The 15,490-nt window shown below is 43.9% G+C and overlaps 1 protein-coding gene across 4 annotated transcripts in view; it reads left to right on the top strand.

Annotated features, from left to right (window-relative positions):
- The window catches only part of SCUBE2 (signal peptide, CUB domain and EGF like domain containing 2), a 64,442-nt gene that overhangs the window by 12,300 nt on the left and 36,652 nt on the right, over positions 1 to 15,490 (top strand). For 3 of the 4 annotated variants that reach the window (XM_047878777.1, XM_047878774.1, XM_047878775.1), the window contains exons 4-7: positions 951 to 1,085; positions 6,277 to 6,402; positions 9,111 to 9,227; positions 9,972 to 10,061. In XM_047878777.1, the coding sequence (XP_047734733.1) occupies positions 951 to 1,085; positions 6,277 to 6,402; positions 9,111 to 9,227; positions 9,972 to 10,061 (468 nt within the window). The remainder of the gene's footprint in view (positions 1 to 950; positions 1,086 to 6,276; positions 6,403 to 9,110; positions 9,228 to 9,971; positions 10,062 to 15,490) is intronic. The other variant, XM_047878776.1, reaches the window with a different exon arrangement.

Raw genomic sequence — 15,490 nt, 5'->3', positions numbered from 1 at the left:
GCTCTGGTCTTCACCATGTTTCTCGGCCACCCTACCCAATGCCCATGTGGCTTTCCACCCTGCAGGCACCTTGCCCACAGTGCTTCTGGTTTTTCCTTCCTAGGCATTCCCTCAGCCAGGCCCCAGGCCCTGTCCCCGACTAGCACCAGCTGAGGCTATTTCAGGTTCACATGTGAAGCCAGGCTTTTGATTCTTCTCCTTCCTTGTGTCCTACCCTTGGCTATCACCTTATTCTTCCTAACTCCAGGATCTGGCCATGCCACCCTTGCTACAGTGGTTCCAACTGCCTCTTAGATTAAGAGACAGGTATTCAAGGTCCTCCACAGAGTGACCCAATCTATTCCCAGCTTTATCTCCTATAACTTCCCTGCATGTACCCATGCTCCAGCCAAATGAATGACTCACCCTTATCTGAACATGCTCCATGCTCCCCAGCATTTGTGCTATGCTCATACTCTTTCTTTTGTCCAGAATCCCTTCTCCTGATTTAGAACTGAAGACATCCCATCTTCCATCAGCTTTTCCATAAAACCCAACCTGATACCCCACAACCAGGTAGCCTCTTTTTCCCTTGTACCACCTTTTACTGTATCTCACAATTACTTGTACGTTTGTCTCTTTCCCTTTGCTGAAGGCCATGCTCCTAGAGCAAAAGAATTTGATCCTTCTCATCTGTGTTTTACTGTCCCATCTAGCACCATACTTTGGAAAGAGAAGGTGTTCAATAAATATTTACGGAATATATTATCTTGTATTCATGTGGAGGGCCTGCTTAAGTGAGCCCCAGAACTTTGTGGTCTTGGGTCCCTGCTAGCGTCAATTCTGAGAGTTTCTGTGATGCAGGGAAGGAAGAGGGACCTCATCTCTGCTTAGCGGGTGTCCTGAGATGCTGGAGGGGTGGGCATTTGAAACAGTCACAAAAGCAAAGGCTAATCCTCCTCTCCCTCCAGATGTGGATGAGTGCCTGGAGAACAATGGCGGCTGCCAGCACACCTGTGTCAACATCATGGGGAGCTACGAGTGCCGCTGCAAGGAGGGATTTTTCCTGAGTGACAATCAGCATACATGCATTCACCGCTCCGAAGGTGCCTCTGCTCTACCGCCTCTGCTCTGCCATGGGCCTGGGCAGTGGGGGAGGGTGCAGGGGGCAAGGAAACCCCTCACCCTGAGTGAGTTTAGAGGGGAAGTACGGAGTATAGACATTCTGGAGGCTTGTGGATGAATCTAGACCCTGCTACTGGGTGAACCCTGGGCAAGCTATTTTAGCTTCCACTTCCTCACCTGGCAAAATAAGTGGGTTGGGCTGGGTGAGCTCTGAGAGCTCTTTAAACTCTCACATTCCTGATTCTAATCTTTAAATAGAGAACATTTCAAACATGACTAGGTGTCTCAGGAAGAATGTAATGGACAATCTGCCAAGTTTTTCAAAACGGTGCTGCAAACTACAGCCCCAAGCGCGAGGCTGCTCTGAGCTCTGGGTGGGCAGGGAGGGGCTGGAGCCTTTTTATAAGGACTTGCAGACCCAGATCTGGCCTTCCCTGGGTTTCCCATTTTTGAACCCTGAGCCTCTGGCATTCTAGGACCCCCTCCCTACAAGTGGGCTTTCTATGCTGTGGTTTTCCTGTGTGGCTGCTTATGATTCCTCCATAAATTTGTAGACAACTCTTCTGATGGCCTCCCTTTTGTTCTCTTTGCTTTGGGCCTATACTTTTTTTTTAATTCCTCTATTAGTTCAGTGGATTCTTAGGAGGGAGAGGCATTAGGAACACGTGGCCAGTCAGCCACTTTTAACTGAATGACATGTTTTTAATTCTCTGCACTTTCTTAAGCCAAAGAACCACATTTTGGTGGCTGTATTTCTCCTGGGGTTGCCTGAGTCTGTTTTTGAGGGAAATGCTCTAAACATTAGACTATTAACTCCTTTTGGCATGTGGTGCTGCTTGTTCATTCTCATAACTTAAGAATGAGGTGATTTCAAGTTCTTCTACTATTTCATCACACATTTATAGATTTATTGTTAAATCATGATTCTTGTGACTTTCCAAGGGTGTCTTTTTGGAGGATGATTTCTGCCTCATTTTCTAAGAATGATGGCTCCTTCCTTGTACCTGACTTAGGAAGCCTGTTTGGGTAGTAAGAAGAATGGTCATGGGCCAGTGGGTTTGAGGAGTCTTATCATCCTGAGCCTGCTAGTTCTCAGGGTTTGGGTGGAATGGACAAATACTGGTTCTAATCCGGCAGATCTCTTATCTCATGCAGGCATGGCACTTGATAGAGGAACAGTTGGGTTTAAAGCTCCTGGTAGGTGCTCTGGATTTTTCTGTGAGCCCTGCATCTGGGAATAGGCAGGATTAAGACTCCAGCAGTTAAAAGCGATCTGGATCTCTGGGCACCTCCTCTTTGGTTGCTCAAAGCTGCTTCCTGGGAAGTCACTCGGCTTTCCCTATAGGTGGTGGGGAATGGGGTGGGGACCTGTAGGTCATGCCATTGCTTGAACACAGTATGGATCCTACCCAGTCACAAAGCAGTTCACAGTGATTAAGATTATCTCTTACTCTTGCACTTCCAAAGCAGTAGCTCAGCTCCTTTCTCCCCTCTGGCCAGACCTCCAGACTGATTACAGACACAGGCTCTTCATAACAGAAGTAAATACAAAAGCAGTTCCTTTTTGCAATCTGTGTTTTCTAAATTTTCTACAATTCAGACATTCTTGGATTCCCTGAAGAGTATTTAAAATGAACTTATTTGTCTGGAGCTAAAGCCAAAATCCAAGAATTTGAGTTGTGGTCTAAGTGTGCTCTCTGTGATTTTCCATGGTGTTTCAACCTGATGGCTTGGTGAATTCAGGGCAGTGTAAGCCAACAGATTATAGCAGTCTGTAACTGAGACCCTGTCCATCCTAGGGTTTTAACTCTTCAAATAGATCAGTCTGTAAACAGTGTTCCTTTAGGATTTCCTCCTTGATGTGCACATTAAACCTTTAGAACCTGTTATTAAAATGGACTTTAAAACCCATTGTTGATACTCCAAAATTGGTTAAAAGAAGGTGACATTACAAGCTAGTATTTTCTAGTGTTGTGGTTACTTTTAATAATTATTTACTAAATGTTCTTCAATTTAGGGGATCATAATAGATGATTCTGAGGGAAAGCTTAAGCTATTGATTTTTTTAAATTATTATTCTTAGAGACACCAAAGCTCTGATAAAGAGACTGTGTGTTTTCACCCATGTAATGGGGGTAGGCTAGAGAGAGACATACTGCCCCGGCTGGCCTTTGTCCCCATTCATGGGTGCTCAGGCTCTCAAAATGAGCATTCCTCTTTTGTTTTGTCTGGTCTGAGAATATTTTTCGATGCTTGCACCGCTGCCCTTGCAGAGTAGGGGGAAGGTGTCAGGGTAGTGAGGAAGGGGCTTTGCTCTCAACAGGGCCTGTCTCTGTCTTTTGTAGAACATTTCTTGCTCTGTTCGCAAGGCATATATTAATTCAGTTTCCAGAAATATTCTTCAGGGAGACTCTGAGCTGGGGACCACCACAATAGGCTATTTCTAATGTTTTTGTGAGCTATTTCCCTCCCGGTAAACTAAACAACCCTAAACATGACTGCCAGCCCAATTTCTGGGGGGAGCCAGAATCTTGGCTGGGCCTCCCAGTTGGGACCGGACCCATCTGCTTCCCCTAGCAGTGGCATTTTTGTGTGTGTGTCAGGGTACTATGAACAGCTTTCGGGGCACCTTTTGAAAAGCTCCCAGCATTTCCAGAGTCATTTTAACCTCTATTACCTCCTGGTAAGTTTAGGTCTGGCTTGATATGATGGGACATTGGGGGCAACTTTTTGTGTATCCCCATGGCAACTGACACAGTCAATTCTTCCTTCCTTCCTTCCTTCCTTCCTTCCTTCCTTCCTTCCTTTCTTTCTTTCTTTTTTTAACTTTTTAAAAAGTTTATTTATTTTGAGAAAGAGACAGTGCAAGTTGGGGGGGGACGGTGAGCAGAGAGAGGGAGAGAGAGAGAGAGAGAGAAAGAGAGAGAGAGAATCCTAAGCAGACTCCATGCTATTGGCAGAGTCCAATGCGGGGCTTGAACTCATGAATCATGAGATCCTGACCTGAGCTGAAACCAAGAATTGGATGCTTAACTGACTGAGCCAACCAGGTGCCCCAATTCTTTTTTCTTTTCTTTTCTTTTCTTTTCTTTTCTTTTCTTTTCTTTTCTTTTCCTTCCTTTTCTTTCTTTCTTTCTTTCTTTCTTTCTTTCTTTCTTTCTTTCTTTTACAGTCAATTCTTATGAAATATTTCTTGTGTAAGTGAATTGCTCCTCTGAGGTGGTAAAGGTCACTTTGCAAATGTCTTAGACTTGAAAACAGAGTGAAGAGAAGCAGCAGCTGACCTGTTTGGGGAGCGTACTTTACAGGTATTCCTGCTGCCTTTTCTTGGGCACTGTTATGTTTAGCCCTGGTACTCCTGGTGCCTGTCATTCCAAATGCTCTGTTGATCCACGAACAAATGTAATTCTTGCTGGGCCTTCCTAGGAGGACAGGGCACTGCTTCTGGAGACAGCTCTCACCTCCTGTGCTGTCTCAGTATTGGGAGCAAATAACATTTCCAAAAATCACCAGCCAGAACTAAGAGAGAGCTTTGCTCTGATCCAGTACAAGCCCCATTTTGTGTTAACTGACAGCAGCCTTGGCATGGGTGAATGAATCTCAGCAACTTCCAGCAGACTGAGTGCTGGAGTTCAAACAGCTTGTAACTGTCAGATAAAAAACAAAATGGCTTTAAGAGAATATGGGATGTATTAACAGTTACGCTGTCTTTTGGAATAGGAATGACATCTGTTTGTATTAAATCAGCTATTCCAGTTAAGCATAGATCAATGACTCTATGGTGAGAATTAGTGAGAAGTGACTTTTGACTTAATTAGGACCAACTGATTCTAATTAAGTCAAAAGATTTTAGGGGCACAATACAGAACAGTGTAGGATCCTAGAGAAGTTGAATGAAAACTTTTTGTACTCATGTTTAAAACAGTGCTACTTTGGGGTGCCTGGGTGGCTCAGCCGGTTAAGCATCTGACTTCGGCTCAGGTCATGATCTCGCAGTTTGTGAGTTCAAGTCCCGCGTCGGGCTCTGTGCTGATGTCCTGGAGTCTGCTTCAGATTCTGTGTCTCCCCCTGTCTCTTCCCCTCCCATGCTCATGTTCGGTCTCTCTCTGACTGTCAACAATAAATAAACGTTAAAAACTTTTTTTAAATTTCTACTTCTAGTGTTAGAGAGTATCTTGTTGGTTGAAAACAAAAAAACCTACTCTCAAAGACACTTATTGTACAGAGGCAAAGAAGCATCACATGGGCATGTATTTAATATAATAATGCAGTACAAACTGAGCAGAGGTTTTGAGAATACTCTTGGGTGTGATGAGAGTTCCTCCAGAGTTCTGGCAGGTGGCAGGGTCTCAAAGAATTGGTTTGAGAAGAGGCAGGATTCTGGCAAACCACACAGATATACATTATGTTATGACCCCATCATTTAAATGCATATTAAACTAGCCAGGAAAAGAATCTTCTTCCCAGCTCTGTTACCACAAGATTGGACCTAATAAAATGATAGTGTATACCTGGAAAGGATTTTACAGCACATGTGTGAGGTCTCTTTCTGTTCTCTCTGTTGTGTTGTTGCTATGCTCTGAACCTGCTGAGGTAGGGCCCAGGGACTAGGTGAGAGTGGTCACAGAAGAGAGGCCCCTGGGCTGGTGTTCACATGCTGATGCCAGAAGATAGTCAGAGTCCCCTCCAAAGTGTGGATTTGGTTGGGGTAGAGAGGGGAGTTGACATTTTCAGAAAATCATCTTCAAGAGTATGTGAACCAGTTGGGAATCTTCGTCTCTGCAGATTTCCTTAGAGAGATTGTCCCCTCTTTGTATCCTTGGTCAGCATGGGTAACAACCTGGCAGAGGTAAGAGTCTAGGTAGCAGTTCCCGGGGTCTGCAGGCTGTGGTTCCACACCCCCCAGAGAGCTCTTGTGCTTTCTTTTCAGTGTATTTGGAAGGCTCCTACCTCTAGGAGACTTCAGACATTGTATCTCTTGGGTGAGATAAAAAATTTTTTGTGTCTCTGTTAATTGACCTGACTGGATTCGGATGACATGTTTGTTTAAAATGTGGGGCTGATGGAGACCCAGGCAGGCAGGTCCCCCCTCTCCCTAGCCTTTTGTAGTGCCCCTGGGGCTCAGGACTGTGCCTACAGCCTGCTCACTGGCTGCATGCTGCTGTTTTGCAGAGGGTCTGAGCTGCATGAATCAGAATCACGGCTGTGGTCACATCTGCAAGGAGGCCCCGAAGGGCAGTGTCGCCTGTGAGTGCAGGCCAGGTTTTGAGCTGGCCAAGAATCAGAGAGACTGCATCCGTAAGTACAGACTGGCACACGCCTGTGCTGGGAACCATCCTACTCCAGCCCTACTGGAGACCTACTTGTCTTCTGCAGCCCAGGATCAGAAATGCCACCTCATGGTGGAGCAATCACATCAGGAAAGGCAGCCATCTTAAGATACTGACCTTCACTGAGGACTAAGTTTGCTGCGCAAGGGTAGTCTCTGATAGGGAAAGGAAATGATACTTTTTAAGGGAACCAATCAGAATGAAATAAAATTTGGGAGTGAGGACTGTGAATGTTGGGGGCCAGTCTCCCTGTTCCCACAGAATGAAACCAAATGTTGTCATCTGGCAATCACAGCTCTTTGCTACCTGGTCCTGCTTCTTGTACAAGCCACATCCACCTCCTTTTCCCAAACACCGGCCTGTTTGCCTGCTGGAGAACAGCCCATGTTCTTTCATGCCTCCAAGCCTTCTCCAAGCCCTCCTCCTCACCTGGCTTGGTGAATTCTCACTCAATTTTTAATATTCTGCCTAACGCCTAATAATGATAAGGATAATAGCTACTTTTGGGGAACATTTACTGTGTGCAAAGTCTTGTCCAAAGATGTACCAATTCCATTGAATTCTTAATATCACCACCCTATGAGCTAAGTATTATTATCCTCATTTTTAGTTGAGAAAATTATGGAGGAGGTAAAGCAACAAGGTCACACAGGGAGCACATGGCCAATTAGGATTCGGGTGTCAATCTAGCTCGAAGGCTCTTTAGCACTTTGCTAGACTTCCCCAGAAGCCCTGACAGACTGGGCAGTCACTTTGTATTTTGGCTCCCACAGCACTGTTGATTCCTCAATTATAGCACGTGACACCAGGCTTGAATTGTGTATTTATGTGTCTGTCTCCCTAGCTGTGAGCCCCCACAGTCAGGGACCTTGTCTTATTTTTGCTTCTTAGTCTTCCCCTGGTGCCTACCACAGGATGTGCTCACTACACATTTATTTATGAATGGATGGATCAATGGTGTACCCAGTCTGGACACAGCTGCCATACAACGATGAAACACAATAATGAAACTCCAACTGGTGATAGGGAACAACCTGCCATTAAAGGTGTTCCCAAACCACTATCTATGCCAGAGGAGACGGATGGTTTTCCTTTAGCAACTCTTCCCAAAGCCATGGACTTTCTATAATTCCCCTGCCGTTTGCGGAGGATGGTTTACAGTGAGTCGACCTGAGTGGTTAAGAGATGAGGAGGTAGTTTCTCTGGTGAGAGACTTTTCCCATTGTCTCCATCACAAAGCAGAGTGCAGCTCTGAAGCCTGCCAAACCAGGGCTGGTGCCACCACCAGAAATAGATTCTGACAGACTCTTAGGACTCCTAAAAGTGGAGGCTGTCCCTGCAAGCTTCTAGTGGGCTGAACCAAGTGGCTCCACTAGGTGCCTTCACAAGGAGGACCCATGTCTCTGGAGGAGACTCACCTGTGGAGTGAGACTCTTTGGCAGTTCAGTTTTTCAGGGGCTAGTAGAATACCTGGAATTTAAATTTTACAATATTCTTGAGATGTCACTTCCTCAAAAATTATTATAGTTACATTTGAAGAAAGAACAAAAAGAAAAACAGAAGCATTCCACCACATAACCAGCTGTTTCACTGTTTTTGTTTGTTTGTTTTTTGCTCTTCCCTCATGTCCCTTCACTTTTTCCATATTCCCATTTAGTTGTTCTCAGACATACTCAATTTTTACACCACTGTGACCACAGAACAGTTTCTTTCTCACGTCACAAATATGTATTTCGTTCTTTCACATTGGAAACATTACAAATGCTTATGTAAGAATTTCAACAGCCCTAAGTGTGTAAAGAAAATCTATAACCTTCCCTTTCCCATTTCTCTTGCCAGAGGTAACCACGGTTCAGTTTGATGATAGATCATTTTGAGTTGGCTTTTTTTTTTTTGGCTTATCATCAGTGAGTTCATACACAGTCTTCGTAAGCGTTGGTTAATGTTGCATTAAATGTGTGCAGTCATCATTTCCTCTACATTCCCTCCCTTCTAAGTAATCTAGATAGAATCTGATGAGAGAAATTCTAACGTATTTGTACAAATAAGTATTATCTGTTTCTTCCAGAGTAAAGTGCTAGAACATTTTCTAAAGCCCCAGTATAGCTGTATTAACATGCAAACTTCTCCTGATAGAACAAAGCAGTAGTCTAGAATCTTTTGGCATAATTCCCCTGGAATAGTGATAATCTCTCTTACCTTCCTGTTGCCATTTTCCTGTATAACTGCTCAAATCTGTCATTCAGCATTTCTTTTTTTTTAATGTTTTTTTAAGTTTATTTATTTATTTTGAGAGAGAGAAAGAGAGCAGGGGAGGGGCAGAGAGAAAGGGAAAGAGAGAGAATCTCCAGTGGGCTCTGCACTGACAATGCAGACCCCGATGTGGGTCTCGAACTCACGAACTGTGAGATTGTGACCTGAGCTGAAATCAAGAGTCAAGATGCTTAACCTACTGAGCCACCCAGGTGCCCCAGCATTTCTTGAATTCATACTGTGACTATCTGTTTACGTAGACAGCGTCTGGCTCTGAGTCAGGGTTACTTCTTTTATGTGCTGTGCCTAGCACACAGTAGGTGTTCAAAACTTGCTGAATGACAAGCAGAGATCTTCTGAAGCAAACCCATCCCTGGTTGTGGAAAAGTCAGTGCTCAGTGTGTTGCTTGGGTTTCCTCTTAGTGACCTGTAACCATGGGAATGGTGGGTGCCAGCACTCCTGTGAGGACACCACCGAAGGCCCGGAGTGCAGCTGCCACCCAGGGTACAAGATGCACACAGATGGAAGGAGCTGCCTCGGTGAGTGACCCCTACACTTGGTGAGGGTCTGCCCCAGCCTGCCCACCCCTAACCCCAAAACTGAACCTAACTGTTAATGGTGTTTAGCACCAGATTCAGGGTATTTCCAGAGCATTTGCCTCCAGATGGGTTCTGTGATGCTTTACATGTGGTGGTGGGAGTAGTCTAGTCCTGGGAGGGTGTCCCCTCTCTCCCTGTGCCACCATGGAAAGCCCTTTCTCTTCTCCTAGACTAGGGGGGCTCCTGAAGATGGTACTCTGGAGACTGGGACAATACATCCTAAAGGTCCAGGGCGACATGAAGTTAAAGCTAGCCATTTGTGATGACACAGTGGCCCTTATGGTCAGCAGAAGCCCATGTTGCCTATTTCTGTCAGGATGCTATCCTGTACTTCATGGTCCGTCCTTTGCTAGCTCCATTTTAGAGGTTCCCAGGCCCCAGGTTCTTTTTGTCCTGGACTGAGGGTACTGGAGTGAATCTGAAGCTTACATTCCCTAGTGTCTCTTTGGTCACTGCAATATGCTTCAAAAATCTTTTCCATATTTAATGTTTACTAAGGCTCCGCGGCCATTCAACATACTGTGTTTCCCGCAGAGCCTCTTTACAACACATTTTTATTGAGGGAACAGAGTGGCACATCTTACATTGTTCTCGTGTCTGGGGTTTCGGCAGAAGGGGTTGTGCAGGGGATGAATAATCTGATTCATTCAGTCTGAGAACTGTGCTGTTTTGCGTCTCTTATAGAGCAAGAGGACGCTGCCCTGGAGGTGACAGAGAGCAATGCCACATCAGTGGTGGACAGTGATAAACGGGTGAAACGGCGGCTGCTCATGGGTAGGCACTGCCCCCTCTTCCTTGGCCACTGTCCTGTCCCTTTCCCTCCTTAACTTATTACATCAGGCCTGAACCTGGGCCTAACTTATTACATCAGGGCCCCTACACCCTCAGACCAGCTGGACCTGGGTCAGCAGCTCCTGTCAAGCCACATTGTGTCTGTTCTTCACCCACTGCTGTTACTTAGTCACCATCCAAGGACTCTAGAATTGTGGGAAGGGCACCGGCCCAGCAATCAGAACGAGCAAGTTAGCCTCCTAGTGCTGCCCCCAACTGGCTGTGAGACTCGGTCTCCTGGTCTTTCTTTGAAACGGATATAATAAAACCTACCTCTTAGGGTTATCAGGAAGCTCAGTTATGATAATAATATGCAAAAGTGGCCATAGTCCAATGCCTGGGACTTAGTGGGTGGTCAGTGGATGTCAGTTCCTGTCCTTCTGAGTAACTGACCAGGGAGGCACTTTGGGCAGGCAGCCCCTAGCTTAGCATGGTGATTTGTCTGGGTTTTTGTCAGCCGAGCCATCTTCTCTCTGACTTCAGCCCATGTTAATGGCAAAAGAGATGAATGGAGAAGAGTGGCACTTGGCTGTGGGATATAAGAAGGTCTGCCAGCAGATCTGCCAGCGGAGCTGGAGACGGGAACAGAAGTAGAGGCAGTGGCTGTGTGGGTGGCAATCAGATCCTCTGGCACATTATTATTCTGGAGAAAGCTTGGCTCGACCTAAACAAAACCAGTTTTTTGGTAGCTTCTATATTTAACAGGTAATATATTGAGCAGACATTGGCCACCAGGCAGGTGACATTTCTGAGCTCTTTTCTACCCTATTAAAATGATTTTTAATTGCGTTAAACTAAAATACTGCATACGAGTAGTATAAAAAACCTTAAAAACTTTAATCAGTGCTATTAGGCATGTAATGAAATACATCATTTCCTTGCCTCAAAACTTCCCTTTCCCTCATCCCATTTGACAAAGGCAACAATTTTCATTTCTCCTAGTTGTTTCTTCTTCTAACTTGCCCTCCACCATATTTCTGAAAAGTATATATAGTTATTTCTCTTTTTCCCATGTATATTGTGATATTATACACTTCTTTCTTTTTTTTTTTAACATTTATTTATTTTTGAGACAGAGAGAGACAGAGCATGAACGGGGGAGGGGCAGAGAGAGAGGGAGACACAGAATTGGAAGCAGGCTCCAGGCTCTGAGCTATCAGCCCAGAGCCTGACGCGGGGCTCGAACTCACGGACCGTGAGATCATGACCTGAACTGAAGTCGGACGCTTAACCAACTGAGCCACCCAGGCGCCCCCACTTATTTCTTGATGTGTCAGTTTTAGATATTTACTTTGACTTCCTATTCCAGGACACAACAAGTTTTAGCTCTCTTCTGCCCTCTCCCCTAATGCATACACTCCCTCTCCCATACCCTTAATGTGGTTTTATCACTATTTAAATCAATATTATGTATTTACATCATTATGATTATGAATATCTAAATATGATTCACCTGAACCACGTAATGTGCTATGATTATTATTTTCTCTGCTTAGTTTTCTAAGTACCTCTTAGCAGTTCTTTTGCAAATTTCAGGCAGAGTTCTAAAACCCTTTCAATGTGTTCAAATACAACAATTGTCTTATCAATTCCATTTTCTTCTTTTTATTTTATTTTATTTTATTTTATTTTTTTTCAGTATATGAAATGTATTGTCAAATTGGTTTCCATACAACACCTTCAGGCGCCTGAGTGGCTCAACCAGTTAAGCTTCTGACTCTTGATTTCAGCTCAGGTCCTGATCTTGCGGTTTGTGAGATCGAGCCCCACGTTGGGCTCTGTGCTGATGGAGCAGAGCCTACTTGGGATTCTCTCTCTCCCTCTGTCTCTGCCCCTTCCCTGCTCAAAATAAATAAATAAACATTAAAAAAATGTTTTTAAAGTGTCTTATGAGGCTTCCCTGCCGTAGAGGGGCCTGATTCTTCAGGCTGGCTGTACACTTCTCCTCTGGGTCTTCCCATTAGCACCAGCCTGGGAATGCCCTTCACCATGCTCCTGTGTCAGTAGACCTCATGTCTTCTCTTTTGTTAGTTTACACGGGTAGGTATAGGTTTTTAAAAGCCTTCCACGCCTGAGAATGCCTTTCTACTCTCCTTTTATTGAGAATTTAGCTCAGTATAGAATTCCGAGTTGTGAGTAGTGAGTGCTCTATTTTTTTCAGGCATTCAGTGTTGTTTTAAGAAATCTAAAGTCATTTTTATTTTTGATCCTTTGAATGGAATCTATGAAAGCTTCTGTCTGGATGTTTTTAGGGTCTTATCCTTGTCCCTGTTGATGTGAAATTTCACAATAATGACCATCACTATGGGACTTTTCCCACCTGTTATGCTGAAGGCCACTCAGTTGGCCTTTTCAATATGGATATTTGAGTCCTTTAGTTCTGAGACAGTTCCTTATATTTTTTCTTTGATAATTTTCTTCACTCCATATTCTCTGTTCTTTCTCTCTGGAACTTGTGTTAGTTGGCTGTTTAACTCCTCTAATTTTCTTCTCTTTTCTTAAATTTTTGTTCTATTTCTAGGAGATTTTCCATTTTTTTCTTCTAATCCTCTTCAGGATTTCTTTTTAAATTTCTGTTTTCATACTGTAATTTTTCAAGAATTTTACTTTGGTCTTTTGTTGTAGGTACATATTCATGTTTCATGAATGCTTTTCTTTTAAAAAAATTTTTTTTTCAACGTTTATTTATTTTTGGGACAGAGAGAGACAGAGCATGAACGGGGGAGGGGCAGAGAGAGAGGGAGACACAGAATCGGGAACAGGCTCCAGGCTCTGAGCCATCAGCCCAGAGCCTGACACGGGGCTCGAACTCACGGACCGCGAGATGGTGACCTGGCTGAAGTCGGACGCTTAACCGACTGCGCCACCCAGGCGCCCCTCATGAATGCTTTTCTTATCTCTCTGAGGAAATTAATTACAAGATTTTCAAAACTTTTATTTTTTTTCCCCTGTATTAGCTTTGTTTCTTCCAAGTTCCCTCTTCTTTGTTTGTTTGATTTGGTGCATTTGTTTCATATTAAAGGCCTTCTTGAACTGTCTGGTGATTCTAGGTTGAGTTTTCATATTTAATAGTGAAATACTAAAAAGCCAATTGGATATTCTATCAGTTGGTAGGCTTTATACTTGGATGACTAGGCAGTGATTTAGCCATTTCATCTGGAGATCTTCAAATGCTAATATCTATACGTCTTTTCACTTGGGCAGGCCAGTTCAGTCTCCTGCCAAGCAGACATAGTCTTGCCTGTCAGTGTTCCCAGAGCTGGGATGATGGTGGTGGTGGTAAGACTTTGAGATCTCTCTTTTCAGGGTATAGATTTTTACCTAACAGTGTCTCTTCCTCCCTCTCTGTTATTCCTGGTACCCTGGAGCCCAGTACCTCTCTGGTCCCACTTCTCCAGAGGATAAATCTCTCTGTTGTAGCCCGAATAGGGAAGGGGAGTCACCTGGCTGTGAAATTTAGGAGGGGATCTGAGGGTTTATCTGTTTCTTTCACAGACTTATAATCAATCTTCCTATTTTTAACTCCTTCCTCACCTCTGCCTCTAGAGTAACTTCGTATCTCCAATTCCCAGGCCTTTCTGGGTTTTGTGGCTCATATGAGCTTACCACCTGTTGGCACCCCCTCTACAGACCACTAGGGTTTAACTTTCTGCTGTGCCCATTACTGCTCCTCCACTGATATGCCACTTCCAGGATATTTATATTGTCTTGGCTTCCATTTTCTTTGTCCTTAAGGATTTGTACTTTAAAAAATTTTTAATTTCAGTATAGTTAACATATAGTGTAATATTAGTTTCAGGTGTACAATATAGTGATTTGGCACTTACATACAACACCTGGTGCCCGTCACAAGTGCACTCCTTAATCCCCATCCCCTGTTTCACCTATCCACCCACCTACCTCTCCTCTGGTTACCATCCATTGTTCTCTGTAGTTAGGAATCTGTTTTTTGGTTTCTCTCTCTCTTTTTGTCCTTTGCTCATTTGTTTTCTTTCTTAAATTCCACATATGAGTGAACTCATATGGTATTTGTCTTTCTCTGACATATTTAGCTTAGCATGAAAAAAATTTTTAAGTGTCTTCGGAGTATAGAGTATTGTAACTCCATCTGTGTTGTTGCAAATGGCAGGATTTAATTCTTTTTTATGGCTGAATAATATTCCAGTGTGTGTGTGTGTGTGTGTGTGTGTGTGTGTGTGTGTGTATCATGTTTTCTTTATCCATTCATTCATCAACCGATGGACACTTGGGCTGTTTCCATAATTTGGCTATTGTAAATAATGCTGCCAGAAACATGGGGGTGTATGTGTCCCATTGAACTAGTATTTTTGTATTTTTTGGGTAAATATCCACTAGTGTGGTTACTGGATTGTAGGGGAGTTCTATTTTTAACTTTTAGAGGAATCTCCATACTCTTTTACACCATTTTTTAAGGATTTATACTTTATTATTTTTTGTTTGTTGTGTGTATGTGTGTGTGTGTGTGTGAGAGAGAGAGAGACAGAGACAGAGACAGAGACAGGGAGAATTCCAAGCAGGCTTCTCACTGACAGTGCAGAGCCCAACACCAGGCTCTTTTCAGGGCTTGATCTCACCACTGCAAGACCACAACTCAAGCTGATATTGAGAGTTGGGTGCTTAACCAGCTGAGCCAGCCTGGTGCCCCAAGGATTTATACTTGAAAAAAATCTATTTACTCTCATGTTAGGTTTTGAGAGGAAACAGATATACCTATTCTACTGTCCTATTTAATTAGAACTAAGCTTCTCCCCCCAAGGCTCTACAGTGAGGTAGCTATGGAAGTAAAAGCAGTAAGTGAAACTAGAAGGACATTTGCTTGTTGTTCCTCATCTCTTTAGTTGTGACTTAACAACTTTGGCTGATTTCTTCATGTACTTCTGACAGGTCTTTCTCCTTTCATCGAAAGGTAAACTTCTAATCTGAGTTAATTGGCAGTTGCAGGGATGAAGTCCAATGACTTCCCTTCTGCAGCAAGGGAATAGTTGGGGTAGGGGAAGCTTGCCCTCTCTTGCTTCTCCTATTACTTATATTGAAGGGAGAGGGTTCAGGATTGAGGAAGGGACATCCCCCTTTGCCCTGTTCTGCATTCACATCTAGCTTGCCAGATGTAGCCATGCTTAGCAGGTCACTGGCTGTGAATCAATAGGAAATTTTAGTGGCTTCAAATCTGCCAGTGGGGGATTGGGAAGGCTCAGCAAGTTGGAGAGAGAGACATTGTTAGCCTTGTATCAAGCTTCTTTGGGAGATGTCACTTATTTAGACGGGAGAGAGGAGCTGCACTTGCTGTCTCTTTAGCTCACCTGCAGGTGGTAGAGACTTGGGATACAACTGTGAGTACCCCACCATGCTTC

Source organism: Prionailurus viverrinus, chromosome D1, assembly GCF_022837055.1.
Source record: "Prionailurus viverrinus isolate Anna chromosome D1, UM_Priviv_1.0, whole genome shotgun sequence".
Taxonomy (NCBI): domain Eukaryota; kingdom Metazoa; phylum Chordata; class Mammalia; order Carnivora; family Felidae; genus Prionailurus; species Prionailurus viverrinus.
The sequence above is the reverse complement of the archived record's forward strand: the minus strand, read 5'-3'. Positions and strand labels throughout refer to the sequence as shown.